Source organism: Scyliorhinus canicula, chromosome 1, assembly GCF_902713615.1.
Source record: "Scyliorhinus canicula chromosome 1, sScyCan1.1, whole genome shotgun sequence".
Taxonomy (NCBI): domain Eukaryota; kingdom Metazoa; phylum Chordata; class Chondrichthyes; order Carcharhiniformes; family Scyliorhinidae; genus Scyliorhinus; species Scyliorhinus canicula.
In genome coordinates, this window is record NC_052146.1 from 171,290,040 (window position 1) to 171,306,907 (window position 16,868).

At 47.4% G+C, this 16,868-nt stretch overlaps 1 protein-coding gene across 2 annotated transcripts in view; it reads right to left on the bottom strand.

Moving 5' to 3' along the window:
- LOC119969310 (5'-nucleotidase-like) overlaps positions 1 to 16,616 on the bottom strand; it is a 110,996-nt gene extending 94,380 nt beyond the window's left edge. Inside the window, exon 1 of one of the 2 annotated variants that reach the window (XM_038802784.1) lies at positions 16,092 to 16,616. In XM_038802784.1, coding sequence (XP_038658712.1) covers positions 16,092 to 16,418 — 327 coding nt within the window. In that variant the 5' untranslated portion in view covers positions 16,419 to 16,616. The remainder of the gene's footprint in view (positions 1 to 16,091) is intronic. The other variant, XM_038802773.1, reaches the window with a different exon arrangement.
- Between the last annotated feature and the right edge of the window lie 252 nt (positions 16,617 to 16,868).

Genomic DNA, 16,868 nt, shown 5'->3' on the forward strand with positions numbered 1-16,868 from the left:
AACAGAGACAAATACATTGCCTTTCCATTGAAGACCCAACCATAATGAGGAAGACACTCAGGAAATGAATATATCAGACCACCCGCAGGCCACCTAACTCTCCCATCAAGCTTGCACTCGAAGAGCTCCGACAACACAAAGACATAGCATTCAGACTCTCACTTCAACAAATCAAACAGAAATAAACTGACCTCACTCGGTCACTACTCATTTCCACCGACCCTAACTGCCTGAAAAGCGTCAACTACAAAGAAAATCAGAAGGAACCCAGTCTCCGCCAGGACACATGACTGCACAGGCCTTCAAAGAAGGCAAGTGTGGATTCTCAAAACTCAAAGCAACAACAACAAAAAAAGCAAACTGCAAAATGAAAACCCGTTACAATTGGCTCTAACTGGAGGCTATCCTCAATCAAACTGAGAACTAATCTAACCACCCATCACCCATCACCACACCAACCATTCACCCATCGCCCAGCTGCAGCTCCACTCATCTTCTCTATAAAGGAGATAAGGGGTGGCTAAATTCACTCCCTTGTCATGGATGCAAGGTTTACAGCACATTTAAAAGAAAGGATAAGGGACTGTGAACAACCCACATATCACTTTACTGTTTCACTATGGATAACAAACAACCCTCACTACCGTGCTCAAACATTGCACACCCTTGTCAGGAGAAAAGACAACAACATGAAAGCAACAGAGGTGAGGTGAGAGTGGCTGCCCTTGACATCAAGCAGCATTTGACCGAGTATGGTATCAAGGAGCCTCCAGCTAAACTGGAGTCAATGGGAATCAGGGGGGAAACTCTACCCTGGTTGGAATCACACCTGGCACAAAGGTGGTGGTTAGAGGTTAATCATCTCAACTCCAGGACATCACTACAGGAGTTCCGCAAGGTAGTGTCCTAGGCGTAACCAGCTTCATGTGCTTCATCAATGACCCCCCCCCTTTCACCATAAGTTCAGATGTGGGGATGTTCGCTGATGACTGCACAAAGTTCAGCACCGTTCGCGACTCCTCAGATAATGAAGCAGTCCACGTGCAAATGCAGCAAGGCATGGGAGTTCAAGGGTTAATCGCTTGCCTTAGAATCTAGTACTAATTGCTGCTAGTTCTTTGATAACATCCACTGTTTAGTAGGGTTTAAATTCTGAAGGGTAGACCGTTAGAACTGGAGAGTGAAAATCAGTCTCACCTCATGGGTGGGGCTGCTGTAGATTGAATAGTTCACTGGTGCCAACAGAGGGTCTGGTTTAAATCAGTTCCTGAAATAGCAGAGGCAGAGTTTAAATCAGAAGACCTCAGTACATCCAGCACAGCGGAGTTGGCAGTTCAGTAAGTGTGCGAATTATCTGAAGTGGGGAGGGAGGTTTTCTCTTTCTTTTCTTTTCTGATCTTCCTAAATACGCTCACAGGTCAGAAGGGGCAGTTGCAGACCAAGACCCAAAAAGCTGGAAGATTATCAAGGAATAATAAAGTCTGAGATGAGGAGAAGGAGGATAAGGTTAAAGTGAGGGGAGTATCTTTAAGATTGAGCAATCAGCAAAGTTAGTACATAGGTCTAAGTAAGCCCATGGAGGTGAGGTCAGTCGAGTGGAATGTGTGACCTGTGGGAAGTCTTGCATCCTACGAACATCCTGGATGATCACATATGCAGGAAGTGCTCCCAAATGCAGAACATTGAGCCCCGGGTTTTGGAGCTTGAGCTGAGGCTGGAGACACTTTGGCACATAGAACATAGAACATAGAACAGTACAGCACAGAACAGGCCCTTCGGCCCTCAATGTTGTGCCGAGCCATGATCACCCTACTCAAACCCACGTATATCACCCTATACCCGTCACCAAACAACCCCCCTTAACCTTACTTTTTTTATTAGGACACTACGGGCAATTTAGCATGGCCAATCCACCTAACCCGCACATCTTTGGACTGTGGGAGGAAACCGGAGCACCCGGAGAAAACCCACGCACACAGGGGGAGGACGTGCAGACTCCACACAGACAGTGACCCAGCCGGGAATCGAACCTGGGACCCTGGAGCTGTGAAGCATTTATGCTAACCACCATGCTACCCTGCTGCCCCTATCCGCAAGGCTGTGAGTTACGTGGATAACACGTTTAGAGAAGTGGTCACACCACAGCTGAAGTGACTTGAGGGAAAAAAGGAATGGGTGCCACCAGGTCATCAAATAGAAACAGGCAGGTAGTAGGCAGGTAGTGCAGGAGTCTCCTGTGGTCTTGTTCACAAATCGGTTTTCTATTTTGGAAGCTGATGCTATCCCTGGTTCCTTCAGAGAATGCAGACAGAGCCAAGCCCCCGGCACCACAAACGGCTTGACTGTACAAGAGGGGAGGAAGAAGGAAGCAGGAGCGACAGTGATTGGGGGTGCATTAGTTCGGGGGAACAGACAAGCATTTTTGCAACCGCAGATGTGACTCCAGGATGGTGTGTTCCCTCCCTGGTCAGAGATGTCACTTAATGACTGCAGGGCATCCTGAAGGAGGAGGGTGATACAACAGAGGCCGTGGTACACATTTTTGCCAATGACATGGGTAGAATGAGGGATGAAGCCCTGGATCAAGAATCTTGGGAGCCAGGCAATAGACTAAAGATCAAGAGTTCAAAGGTTGTAAACTCTGAATTCCCCTGAATGCCACCTGCTAGCGAGTTGTAAGGATCCTCCTGTTTTAACCCTTTCTTGCTCCTTGCTTTCTCCTTTTAACTTTTGTTATTCTTTTGGCTATTTCAATTTTTGTCCATGAGTGATTAATGACTTTAGAGCAAAGCGGTTTGCCTTTAATTTGAGCAGAGGTCTGCGTTTGGTAAAGTGAAGACTGACCTGTGACCTTCAGGCAAAGCTGTCTGCAGAAAGCTGTTTGCATTTCAAACCAGCAAATGCCAGAAAGTCAGTGTTGACACACCTCGATGGGATTGGCTGTTGGCCAATGACCTGAATCGAATTGCCTGGCCTTGTCAATTGGCCCTGTTGGTTGGTTGGGGGTTTCTCTGGAATGTTCCTTCCTCTGTGTGACTGTGTTTTCTCTTTTAGTTTTGTTTTGAACTCCAGAACTGGCGGAAGCTCTTTGAATTTCTCCCCTGAAATGTTAAAACCTCTCTGAAACACCCGGATGGGGGCTCCATGCTCTCCTCAGTAGAGGCCATTTTGGTGACACTAGAAACAATCAAATTTAAAACTCTGGCTCGAGCTAGGATGAAATGAGACAAAGAATTTTAAGAATTAACAGGCCTGAGGCCGTTCCTTTGAGTGAAGGCCCAGGTTAATAAAATTTAAAAGTATGAATTGCAAAAAGTTGGTTTGTAGGTGCAGCAGGTAATTAAGAAGGTGAATGGAATTTTATCCTTCATTGTTGGAGGAATGGAGTTTAAAACAGGAAGGTCATGTTGCAGCTGCATAGAGTGAGGCCACACTTGGAGTACTAGGTACAGTTTTGGTCTCCTTACTTGAGAAAAGATGTACTGTCACTGGAGGGTGTGCAGAGGAGATTCACTCGGTTGATTCCAGAATTGAGAGGATTGGCTTATGAGGAGAGACTGAGTAGACTGGGACTATACTCATTGGAATTTAGAAGAATGAGGGGGGATCGGATCAAAACATGTAGAATTATGACGGGAATAGATAAGATAGAAGCAGGGAGATTGTTTCCACTGGCGGGTGAAACTAGAACTAGGGGGTATAGCCTCGAAATAAAGGAGATTTAGGACTGAGTTGAGGAGGAACTTCTTCACTCAAAGGGTTGCAAATCTGTGGAATTCCCTGCCCAGTGAAACAGTTGAGGCAACCTCGTTAAATGTTTTAAGGCAAAGATAGAATGGTTTTTGAACAGGAAAGGAATTAAGGGTTACGGTGAGCAGGTGGGTAAGAGATGCTGAGTCCACAAAAAGATCAGCCATGATCTTATTGAATGGTGGAGCAGGCTTGATGGGCCAGATGGCCTACTCCTAGTTTCTATGTTCTTATGGTCTTATGTATCAAGTGACTCCCCAGAGGAAATATTATTGTCTGGGAGTACTGACTGAAAGAATCTGCCAGAAGGTCATCCCTAACTTTATACCAGTGGTGTCAATCCAAAGAATCCTGGGAGGATGCAGCGACTTCAACTTTGGAAGCAAGGACTCTCTTTTTTCATTTTAATCCCGATTATTTTATCCCTCCCCTCCTGTCTGTATGTCTGCCTTATGTGTGCTTGGGTAGAGGGTGGGACAGTAGAACAGTAGGGTGGGGGGGGGGGGGGGGAGGGGGGGTAGTAGATTACCTGGCCGTCATTCCATTAGAATTATTGCATATTTCCACTTTGTCTCTGTTATCTGGGCCCAGATCCGTAAATTAATAATTATTTTTTTAAGTTTAGAGTACCCAATTGATTTTTTCCAATTAAGGGGCAATTTAGCACGGCCAAGCCACCTAGCCGGTTCATCTTTGAGTTGCGGGGGCGAAACCCACGCGAACACAGGGAGAATGCGCAAACTCCACACGGACAGTTACTCAGAGCTGGGATCGAACCTGGGACCTCGGCGCCGTAAGGCAGCAGTGCTAACCACTGTGCCACCGTGCTGCCAAAATTAAATTTTACAAGCCTAACAGCAAGGGTTGAAAAAAACAACTTACAAAGATAGGATAGTCTGCTCCTTTCGCTTGCGGGCTGAGTGACAGTGGTAAAAATGAACATTCTAACACCGATTGTGTTTTTATTCTGTCCCCCGGTATTTATATCTGAAGCGATTTTTTTTTTGTGTGGGGGTGGAACGATTTATCTCTTCATTTTCATGGGCTTGGAAAGTCCCTAGGATTTGTAAATCGTTGCTTCAAGGACCAAAGATTTATGGGATTTTGCACAAATTGTTGGTTAATTGACTTGTGTTGGGACTCGTGGAGCTCGAATCAACAGCGCACTAGCCCAGGGTCACAACATGATACAGAAATAGGTGAAGGCAAGTTCAAGAGTTGGCGCAGGAGGGAGGGGTTCAGATTCCTGCATCACTGGGATCGTTTCTGGGGAAGGTGGGACCTGTACAAGCGGGACAGTTTACATCTGAACCAGATTGGAACGAACATCCTTGCGGGTGGGCTTGCTACTGCTGTTGGGAGGGATTTAAACTAGTTTGGCAGTGGGAGGGGAACAGAATGTTAATGCAATAGGGACACAGCATGTTAAGTTTCAAGGGAATAAGGCAAGGCTGGATGGCCTCTACTTTAATGCCAGGAGTATCATAGCGAAGGCAGATAAGTGAAGAGCGTGTATTGAAACATGGAGTTGTGATGTTGTTGCCATCACAGAGACGTGGTTGAAGGAGGGGCAGGATTGGCAGCAAACAATTCTGGGTATAGGATCTTTAGGCAGGACAGAGGAGGATGTAAAAAAGGAGGTGGTGCTATATATTATACATTAAGGAGTTTGTTCCTGCTGTAAGGAAGGATGTTATCCTGGAAGAGTCTTCTAATGAGGCTTTCTATGTAGGGCTTAGGAATAAAAAGGAGGCAGTCATACTGCTGGGTGTATATTATAGACCACCAAATAGTCAATGGACAATAGAGTAGCAGATATGTCGACAATTTACTGAGGTGTGTAAAAATAATAAGAGTCATTGTATCGGGCATTTCAACGTCCCCAACATTAATTGGGATACTCATATTGTAAAGGGTTTAAGAAGTCTTTTTATATCAATATTTTGAAGTTCTAACATGGGATGGTGCAGTACTGGACCTAATTCAGGGAAACCAACTCGGACTGGCATTCAGGAAGCAGCGAAGGAACATTTTAGTGATAGCAACCACAATACTGTACGTTTTAAATTTGCCATAGAAAATAAAAACGATGGTCTGCTAAAAAGGGTTTTGGATCGGGGGAAGGCTGATTTATAATAAAATAAGGCAGGATCTGACCAAGTAAACTGGGACCAGCTACTTCTGGATAAATCTACTGCTAACAATGGTGTGCGTTCAAAATGGAATTGGTGAGAGTACAGGTTCAACACATTCCTTTTGGGATGAAATGTAGGAGCAACAAGTCCAGAGGACCCTGGATGTCTAGGAATATTCAGGACTGGATAGGAAGGAAAAGAGAAGCTTTTACCAGGTACAAAGGGAGCAAATCTACAGAGGCCTCCGTAGAGTATATAAAGTGCAAGGGGGAACCTCAACAAAGCAAAGAGGGTCATGAAAAAGCACCGGCAGGTAAGATCAGGGGAAATCCCAAGATATTCCACAAGTATATTGAGGAGAAGGCGGGATGATCAATTGGTGACTACATGTACGGGTTCTTCCAACTGGAAACACTGTGTGATGTTTTTCAGGCTGTCCACCAAGTTCTTTACATTGTCAGAACATTGGCATTATCTCTCTCAGGGTGGGTGTGTCTCAGTGTTTCTTCACTCACATAGAAATAACAGGGAAAGAGTCGGACCCATTAGGGACCAAGGGTAATCTCTGCGAAGAGCTAGATAGTAAGCAATCTTACAACACAAGGTTAAAGTTCAACAGGTTTGTTTTGAATCACTAGCTTTCGGAGCACAGCTCCTCCCTCAGGTGATGGAATAGGTAGGTTCCAGAAACATATAGAACATAGAACAGTACAGCACAGAACAGGCCCTTCGGCCCTCAATGTTGTGCCGAGCCGTGATCACCCTACTCAAACCCTCGAATCCATCCTATACCTGTAACCCAACAACCCCCCCCCCCTTAACCTTACTTTTATTAGGACACTACGGGCAATTTAGCATGGCCAATCCACCTAACCCGCACATCTTTGGACTGTGGGAGGAAACCGGAGCACCCGGAGGAAACCCACGCACACAGGGGGAGGACGTGCAGACTCCACACAGACAGTGACCCAGCCGGGAATCGAACCTGGGACCCTGGAGCTGTGAAGCATTTATGCTAACCACCATGCTACCCTGCTGCCCCTAATTTTGTCTATATATTGTCTATATATTGTCTATATATATATAGACAAAGTCAATGATGCAGATATTGGCGAGATTATGCAGACACTGCGACAACGGATGAACGGACATCGCGCATCAATCGCCAGGCAGCAATGTTCCCTTCCAGTCGGGGAACACTTCAGCAGTCAAGGGCATTCAGCCTCTGATCTTCGGGTAAGCATTCTCCAAAGCGGTCTTCAGGACGCGCGACAACGCAGAATAGCCGAGCAGAAACATATAGTCAAGTTCCGCACACATGAGTTCGACCTGAACTGGGACCTTGGATTCATGTCACATTACATTCACCCCCCACCATCTGGCCTGGGCTTGCAAAATCCTACTAACTATCCTGGCTTGAGACAATTCACACCTCTTTAACCTGTGATTATCCCTCTCTCCAGTTGCTCCATCTGGACCTGCAAAGACTTGGATTCAAAGTATCGTCTTGCATCATTGACTTTGTCTATATATATGTTTCTGGAACCCACCTCTTCATTCAACTGAGGAAGGAGCAGTGCTCCGAAAGCTAGTGATTTGAAACAAACCTGTTGGACTTTAACCTGCTGTTGTAAGAATTCTTACTGTGCTCACCCCAGTCCAACGCCGGCATCTCCACATTTGAGCTGGATGACATGGATAGGGTGTGAAATGAATAGTTCACATCTGTCTTCACTTTGAAGAAGAAGGATGCGGGTGAAGAATTCAGACAGAGAGATTAAGGTTCTCAAAACAGTTTGACCTAAGGAGTGAAGAGGTTTTGATGGGCTTAAAAGTGGACAAATTCCCATGCCCAGATGAGATGTATCCCAGGCTGCTGTGGGAGGCAAAGGAGGAAGTACAGGGACTCTGAATCATTTTAAAAATTCCTCTCTGGCCACAGAAGAGGTAGCAGAAGACTGATGACAGCTAATGTGGTTCCACTTTTCAAGAAGTGTGGTAGAGATAAACCAGGGAATTATAGACCAATGAGTCTCACATCAGTGATAAGGAAACTACTAGAGAAAAGTCTGCGCAGAGTCTGCACGTTCTCCCCGGTCTGTGTGGGTTTCCTCCGGGTGCTCTGGTTTCCTCCCACAGTCCAAAGATGTGCAGGTTATAGGTGGATTGGCCATGATAAATTGCCCTTCATGTCCAAAAAGGTTGGGTGGGGTTGCGGCGATAGGGTGGAGGCATGGGTTTGAGTTGGGGGCTCTTTCCAAGGGCCAGTGCAGACTCGATGGGCCGAATGGCCTCCTTCTGCACTGCAATTTCTATGATTAATTCTATGATCAGGTATAGGCAGCATGGCTTTATCAGAGGGAGGTCATGACTGACAAATTTGTTTAGATTTTGGAGAGGTGACCAGATGTGTACATGAGGGTGCAGTCGATATCCATTTCAGCAAAGCCTTTGACAAGGTCCCACACGGGAGACTGATAAAGAAGGTAAACACACAGGGTAACTTGGCAAGTTGGATCCAAAATTGGCCTAGTGATAGGAGACAGAAGGTGATGGTAGAAGACTGTTGTGTGACTGAAGGCCGGTGTGCAGTGGTGTACCACAGGGGTCAGTGATGGGTGCCTTTATAGTTTGTGATAGAAACATTACAGAAGAAAATGTGGTGAGAGGAGAGGTAGGTTTGCAGATGGGACGACGATTGGCCGGGTGGTTGACAGTGATGGGTTGGTCAGATGGGCAGACAGTGGCAGTTGGAATTTGTGCCTCAGAAGTGTGAGGCGACACGTTTTGGAAGGAGAAACAAGACCAAGGCAGTGCCAATGAATGGCAGGATATAGGAAGCTCAGAGGAACAGAGGGATCTTGGGCTGCTTATCCACAGATCCCTGAAAGGAGCAGGACAGGTTAACAAGGTAGTTAAGAAGGCATACGTGACAATTGTCTGTATCAGTCGTGGCATACATTATAAGAGCAGGGAGGTTATGTTGGAGCTGTAAAACTTTGATTAGGTGTTATGACAGAAGGTGAGCGCATGATCAATTGCAGCCCCACAGATCCCGCAGTCCAAACATAAGTGAATTAACCAATAATTCATAGAATTTCTGAGACCTTTGGCCCCTGACTGCTTCAATGGCTCACAGGCAACAGATTTGTAAGTCAACCACAAAAAAACTGTTTCTTTTAGAAGAAGAGAGATAAGACATGCAATAATTATAATGTATCAGCCAGCTATCCTACTACTCCCCCCCCCCCTTTTACCGTCCTACCCTCAACCCAAACACAAACAAGGGGATGGCAAAGGGGTAAAATGATAAGGATTAAAATGGAAGAAAGAGATGAATGTCCTGGTTGCAAACATTTAAATTGTTGTAACCAACTGTCATACCAGGATGTGGAGTGCTGAAAGCACCAGTTGGATTGCTAATGACGTTTTCCGGTTGCTACATTCAGTTAGTGTTAACGTGGGCCTTCACACAGAAGATCCACCTCAGGTCTATTTAATTCTGACTTGTCTCCACATCCACCTGCCTCCACCTCCACCAGATTAAGTATCAGCCTCACTGACATAAGGCTAGTGTTCTTCACATGAGAGTTTATAAAAGGTTTTCAAACAACTCACCCTGTCGGCATCCAGTGTGGACTGGACATTTCGGCAGATTTAGAGTGAGGTAAGAGAGAGAGATCAGAACTGTGGCCTTCTAGCTTCATAATCAAAATAAAACTGAAAGCAAACACAGGGCGGTATTTCCCGCACCCCCCCCCCCCCCAATGCCGGGTGGGAAAATCACCGGGCTGCCACGCGAATCGCGCCACGCCGCCCTGACACCCGCACGCGATTCTCCCACCCCCCTGAAACCAGGGCCGCGCGAAATGCGCGGGCGCTCGGAGAATCGCCGCAAACGGCGAGCGGCGATTCTCCGGCCTGAATGCGCTGAGCGTCCACGTGTAAACGGCTGAGTCCCGCAGGGCGCAGTCAACACCTGGTCGCTGCCGGTGGGTACTCGGTGCGAAGGCTTTGGGGGGCGGCCTGCGGGGGGGGGGGGGGGGCTCTGATGGGGTCTGGCCCACAATTGGGGCTCACCGATCGGCGGGCCGGCCTCTTCCCCCCCCCCCCCCCCCCCCAGGGCGACTTCCTTCTGCGGCCGGCCCCAGAATCCCGGCGCCATGTTGGTGAGGTGCTGGAGCGGTCCGCGAGGTAACCATGTATCTGCTAGTTAGCGCCGGCCCAACTGCGCGTGCGCGGGCCTTTTACGCAGCGCCAGGTCTCTGTTGCCATGCCGAGGCCCCACCCCCATAAACCACGCAACGCCCCTACTAGCCCCATGGAGAGGGTAGAATAGGGGTCTGGGATCGGGCGCTGACGCCGGAGTAAAACATTCCGGTTTTTATTCCGGCGTCTGCACTTAGACTCCCGTTGGGAGAATCCCGCCCACTGTTCCACAAAGTGAGGAACATTCCGGAACAATCAGCACCAATCAGCATCGAGTATTAGCTCAGACCAGGAATTTTAAACGGCATATTGGCTGCCAGCCAAGTCCATCAAAATATGTTATCACTGAGACCCGACCAAGCAGCACATCTTGCCGGGGGGGTTTCTGAGACCAGAACAAACAGTGCATCATGTTGGGGGTTTTGTTTTAAAAATAAATTGAAGATGAAGTCCTTCTTAAAGGTACAGGCCCCAGTAATTGTTCAAATACAAAAATGATAAAAGCCAAAATAAAGGGAAAGCAAGGTTTAAACAGGAGGTTCCTTACATAGGTCACAGCTGAAGTATTGTGTTCAGTTTTTGTCACCGCATCATAGGAAGGCAGTGATTGAACTGGAGAGGGTGCAGAAGAGATTCACCAGGATGTTGTCAGGATGTTGTCAGCGATGGAGCATTTTAGCTATGAGGAGAGGCTAGATAAACTCAGGTTGTTTTCTTGAGAGCAAAGGACGTTGATGGAACCTGATGAGGTGTATAAGATCATGAGGGGCATAGACAGGGTGGGTGGAAAGCAACTGTTAAAAGATCAATGACACGAGGGTATAAGTTTAAGGTTCGAGGGGATTTGAGGGTGGTGGGAATCTGGAATGCAGTGCCCGACCAGAAGGGTGGTTGAGGCAAGAAAGCTCACAATCTTTAAAAAGTACTTGGAGGAGCAATTGAATTGGCATACCATTCAAGGCTATGGGCCAAGTGCTGCAAAGTGGGATTCATGCAGATTAGAGACATTTTTTGGTCAGTGGAGGCTTGATGGGCTGAATGGCCTCCTCTGTACTGTATTATTCTATAATTCTATGATCTATGCTTGGGCTAACATTCATGCCACACAATTGCCAGGCAATGACCATCTCCAATAAAAGAGGATCTAACCATCGCCCCTTGGGCTGTTTAGCTCACAGGGCTAATCGCTGGCTTTGAAAGCAGACCAAAGCAAGCCAGCAGCACGGTTCGATTCCCGTAACAGCCTCCCCGAACAGGCGCCGGAATGTGGCGACTAGGGGCTTTTCACAGTAACTTCATTTGAAGCCTACTCGTGACAATAAGCGATTTTCATTTCATTGATATTCAATGGCATTACCATCACCGAATTTGCCATTATCAACATCCTGGGTGTTACCATTGACCAGAAACTGAACTGGACTAGCCTTATTAATACTGTGGCTACCAGGGCAGGTGAAAGGCTAGGGATAGTAACCCACCTCTTGACCCCCAAAAGTCTGTTCACATCTACAAGGTACAATTCAGGAGTTTAATGGAATATACCCCACTTGCCTGGATGAGTGAACCTCCAACAAAACTCAAGAAGCTCAACACCATCCAGGACAAAGCAGCCCGCTTGATTATCATCCTTGCCACAAACATTCACTCCCTTTCTCACCAACGCAGAGTGGCAGCCGTGTGTACCATCTACAAGATGCTCTGCAGGAACTCACCAAGGTTCCTTAGGAAGTACTTTCCAAACCCATGGCCACTACCATCTAGAAGGACAAGGGGAGCAGACACATGGAGACACCACCACCTGGGGGGGTTCCCCTCTCAAGTTACTCATCATCCTGACTTGGAAATGTATCGCTGTTCCTTCACTGTCGCTGGGTCAAGATCCTGGAATTCGCTTCCTAATAGCACTCTGGGTGTACCTATAGATAGAGATAGAGAAATACAGCACAGAACAGACCCTTCGGCCCACCATGTTGTGCCGAACTTTTGTCCTAGGTTAATCATAGAATTTTGGACAGTAAGGGCAATTTAGCATGGCCAATCCACCCAACCCGCACATCTTTGGACTGTGGGAGGAAACCGGAGCACCTGGAGGAAACCCACGCACACACGGGGAGGATGTGCAGACTCCGCACAGACAGTGACCCAAGTCGAAATCGAACTTGGGACCCTGGAGCTGTGAAGCAATTGTGCTATCCACAATGCTACCGTGCTGCCCTTAAGAAGAAGTTAATCTACACTCCATTATTCTACCCTAATCCATGTACCTATCCAATAGCCGCTTGAAGGTCCCTAACGTTTCCGACTCAACTACTTCCATAGGCAGTGCATTCCATGCCCCCACTACTCTCTGGATAAAGAACCTACCTCTGACATCCCCTCTATATCTTCCACCATTTATCTTAAATTTATGTCCCCTTGTAATGGTGTGTTCCACCTGGGGAAAAAGTCTCTGACTGTCTACTCTATCTATTCCCCTGATCATCTTATAAACCTCTATCAAGTCGCCCCTCATCCTTCTCCGTTCTAATGAGAACCACATGAAATGCAGCAGTTCAAGAAGGCAGCTCACCACCACCTTCTCAAGGGAAATTAGGGATGGGTAACAAGTGCTGGTATAGCCAGCGAAGTCCACATACCATAAAAGTTAATCAAACAAAAAATCACAAGGGAATAAAGTGCAGGATTATTGATGAACTGCAGGATAATGATCCCATCTATAATGCTTGGAAAGGCCAAGGCCATGACAGGATTGTCGAACACCACTCAGAATCTCTCAAAAGTTAAAGTGAACAAAACATCACCTCTGCCACGCCATCGCCCCGATGCCCAGAAACCCAAAGCCCCGGCCAGGGGCGATGACTCCACATGGCCAACCCCTCAAGACAGGCATTGCTAACGAGGACAGCACAAGATCAATAATTGGGGTTTCCCCAACCCCAAGCCTCGCAGGCCGGATACAATGTACTCCGCTAAACCTTCTCTCAAGGACACTGCGCAGTTTATCAAAGTGAGCAGCAAAAACCAACACCACCGAGCTGAGAGCATCACCTGAAACATCATTCGCCATGGCAGCCATCATGCCGTGCAAACAGCACCGCCGAGACATGGGCCCACTCACCAGCACTGGATCCCACCCCTGCCACCTCCGACCGGCTCAATCAATGAGGGTTCTCTCTGATTCAGCTTGGCTCCTCATCACCAAACCCCAGGGACATAGTGTAAGGCATATATTCCAAAAAGATGATTATGGAATGTATATTAGGATAAAATAAAGGAGTACAAGATGAGTAGAGCCAGAGCCCGCACTCACATCAAGTGACACCCCAAAAGACAATGGGCGGGATTCTCCCCTAACCGGCGGGGTGGGCCGTACCGGCGCCGAGGAGTGGCGTGAACCACTCCGACGACAGGCTGCCCGGAAGGTGCGGATTCCTCCGCACCTTCAGGGGCTAGGCTGGCACCGGTGGGTTTGTTGCCGCGCCAACTGGCGCCAAAGGGCCTCTGCCGACCGGCACAGGCTCTTGCGCGGGTGTGCCAGCGTATACTGGTGTCATCCCAGCACATGCGCAGGGGGGGGGTCTTCTCTGTGCCGGCCATGGCGGACCATTACAGCGGATGGCACGGAGGGAAAGAGTGCCCCCATGTCACAGGCCCGCCTGCGGATCGGTAGGCCCCGATCGGTAGCCAGGCCACCGTGGAGGCCCCCCTGGGGCCAGACCCCCCCCCCCCCCCCCGCGCCCCGCTCAATTTTCTAATGTAAAAGAACAGTTTTGAAGTTGAATGCATTTTGAAGGTTGATCAAAAGAACAGCAGAGTGTGCTCCTAAAACCAATCCTTTTATCACAAGCTGTGTATTTGTAAAATGGATGTGGACTTGCTCCAAGTTCCATTGGAGTTTCCTACACCTATTAATTACATCAAAAGAAAACTGTAGGTATGCAGATACAATGTGATGGCTGCCAATGTGCTGCACAGTTCAGCTCATTAGATCATTGTTTTTCAAACTTCATTTTCTGGAACCCACTTGTCAACCAGCCAGCCTTTGCGACCCACGCTGGTCGACCTTCGTAACACACTCACGTTTGCTTACCTTTAATGTGAAAGGGGAGCCTGCTTGATCCTCACGATCTCACTCCAATCGGGTTCACAGGAGGAGTGGGCATTGTGCATATCAGCTGCAGACTTCAGCCAATTTCTTTGTGCCATCTTCATCTTTGTGAGAACAGAAAATCCAACCTCACACATGTAGGTCATTATGTAGGGCAATAACAACAAAATGCTTGTTTTACTCAGCACTGGATACTCCTGGGAGATGCTACTCCAGAATGCTGACAGCTTCATAGGCTTTTGGCATGTTTTTAATGTACTGTCATAGGTCAGGTATAGCAACTTAGTCCTTTCAATTGAAGTCAGTTGTAAGTTAATAACTGACTCTGGGGTCTCAACCTCAAAAACAATTTTTCAACCATCACTTCTCTTTCAATATCTGAAACTTCTCTCATTTGTCAGTACTTCCCTGCAGATAACACATATGGGCTTTGCATCCTTATTTGCTTTGGCATAATTGACAAATGCATACCTTAAGAAATCATTTTTATATTGCTTTGTTCCCGAGTTAAGTGTTTTCTTTGTAGGCTGTTAACCAGAGGCCCTGGAGCTCTGTACAGAGCTAACACTAGCACTACCCTGCTTCACCGTGGATTCTCCAGAGCAGATTTTCTCTCCAGCAGATTCAGATGTGAGATCCTAACCAGTAGATACACCGCCTAATTGTGTCTCTAGTCGTCTCTTTCTTGTAACAAAATGGTTCATCTTCACAGTCCTCTTGTCTTGCTTGCTAGAAGCTAGAAATTGGAAGAGGCTCTCCTCTGTGATTTGGCACCACAAGCATGTATGTAAAGGGTGCTTGGCGTCATAATGTATGTGCACCTGCTCACTACTGCTGCTTATGGGCGGCACGGTAGCCCAGAGGTTAGCACAGTTACATCACAGCTCCAGGGTCCCAGGTTCGATTCCTGGCTTGGGTCACTGTCTGTGCCGAGTCTGCACGTTCTCCCCGTGTGTGCATGGGTTTCCTCCGGGTGCTCCGGTTTCCACCCACAGTCCAAAGATGTGCAGGTTAGGTGGATTGGCCATGCTAAATTGCCCTTAGTGTCCAAACAAAAGGTTAGGTGGGGTTACTGGGTTGCGGCGATAGGGTGGAGGTGTGGTCTTGGGTAGGGTGCTCTTTCCAAGGGCCGGCGCAGACTCGATGGACAGAATGGCCTCCTTCTGCACTGTAAATTCTATGATTCTATGGTGGGAAGACTGTTCTGATTTAACAGCCGCCATTCTCAATTTAAATATCGGTAGCAGCCGTTGGGCGCTTCTCCCACAATTCATACCACCGCAGGAATGCCACAAATGATCGCTCCGCGACCCTCCTGACACTCACCCACAACCTATCCATAGTTCAATGAAAAACCCTACATTAAATGTTAACCATGACTTCAGGATCCTGAACACACAACGTAGGCTGACACTCCAGTGCAGCACTACAGCCGTGCACCACTGTCAGAGGTGCTACCTTTGGATGACACATTAACCCAAGACCCCATCCACAATTCTCAGTTAGACACAGAATAAAAGCTTGAAAGTATTCCGTAAAAGATTGAAACAGCGAGGAGTGTTCTCCCTGGAATTCTGGTGAACATTTATAATTCAACCAGCATCAAAACCCGTTTGTTATCACTTGGCTGTTTGTAGGATTGGTTATATGCATCTTGGCTGTTGCATTTCCTGCATTGTTACATTTCAAAAGCCCTTTAGGATGCCTTGAGATTGTGAAAGGTGACAATATAAATGCAAATTCTTGGAAAGGAAATAACAAACAAAAGCTTGCCTAACATTTGATAGCAAATGCCAATCCTTCTTTCTGCAGAATGAGATTATAGTGACTTACTCTGACATTGGTCTGATTGGGAAGCAGATATTACCAACACATTGGTGCTTTCTTACCATTGCATCGTAGTTCAGCTTCTTCATGAAGTGAGCAGCCTCCGTCCCCTTGTAATAATTGAACCAGATGGTCCCCTGGTATTGGTCCCCGGCATCCAACAGCAGCACATTTTTCTCCTGCTTCCTGATCTCTCGGATTTTAGTCAATCTCCTGGCCACTCCAGCAAAGCACTTGGACATGCACTTGCTCGAATCCTCGCTCGTCTCCTCCACCCTGGCGTGTACATCGTTAGTGTGGAGAATAGTGAGCTCAAAGGAGAGAGTGGCCCTGATGCAGAGGACACTGAGCAGGGAGAGAGAGAGCAGCAGTGCGGAGGAACAGCCCATGGCAAGCGAGCGAGAACGTGACTGGTGCTGCTTTGAGCTGCTGAACCTTCAGCTTTATAGGAACCCGAGCCTAGACTCTCCCTGCCATACAAGAGGTAGGCGGAGCGAGAATCAATTTATGCAGCTTACTTTTGTAAATCACAAGGGAGCTCATTGATAACCCCAGCAACTGCAGGTTACCTGCAGAGATTTGAGAATATTGGTTGACAAAAGGTTGCAATTTCTTATTGCAAGTACCTTATCCAAATCTTTGCATCTTCCCCACACTAAAGTGTGGCTGGAACTTTTCACAAGTTTGTTGGTGCCTGAGTTGGCAGCAATGAACACAAAACTCAGCCTCACGCCGATGCGTTAAACTGAGCTGTGAGCTGCTGTCAGGAATTAGGAACTCCTTCCTCAGGAGACGGTGGAAGCAGAGTCTGGGAATATTTTTAAAAGTACGTTTATTAA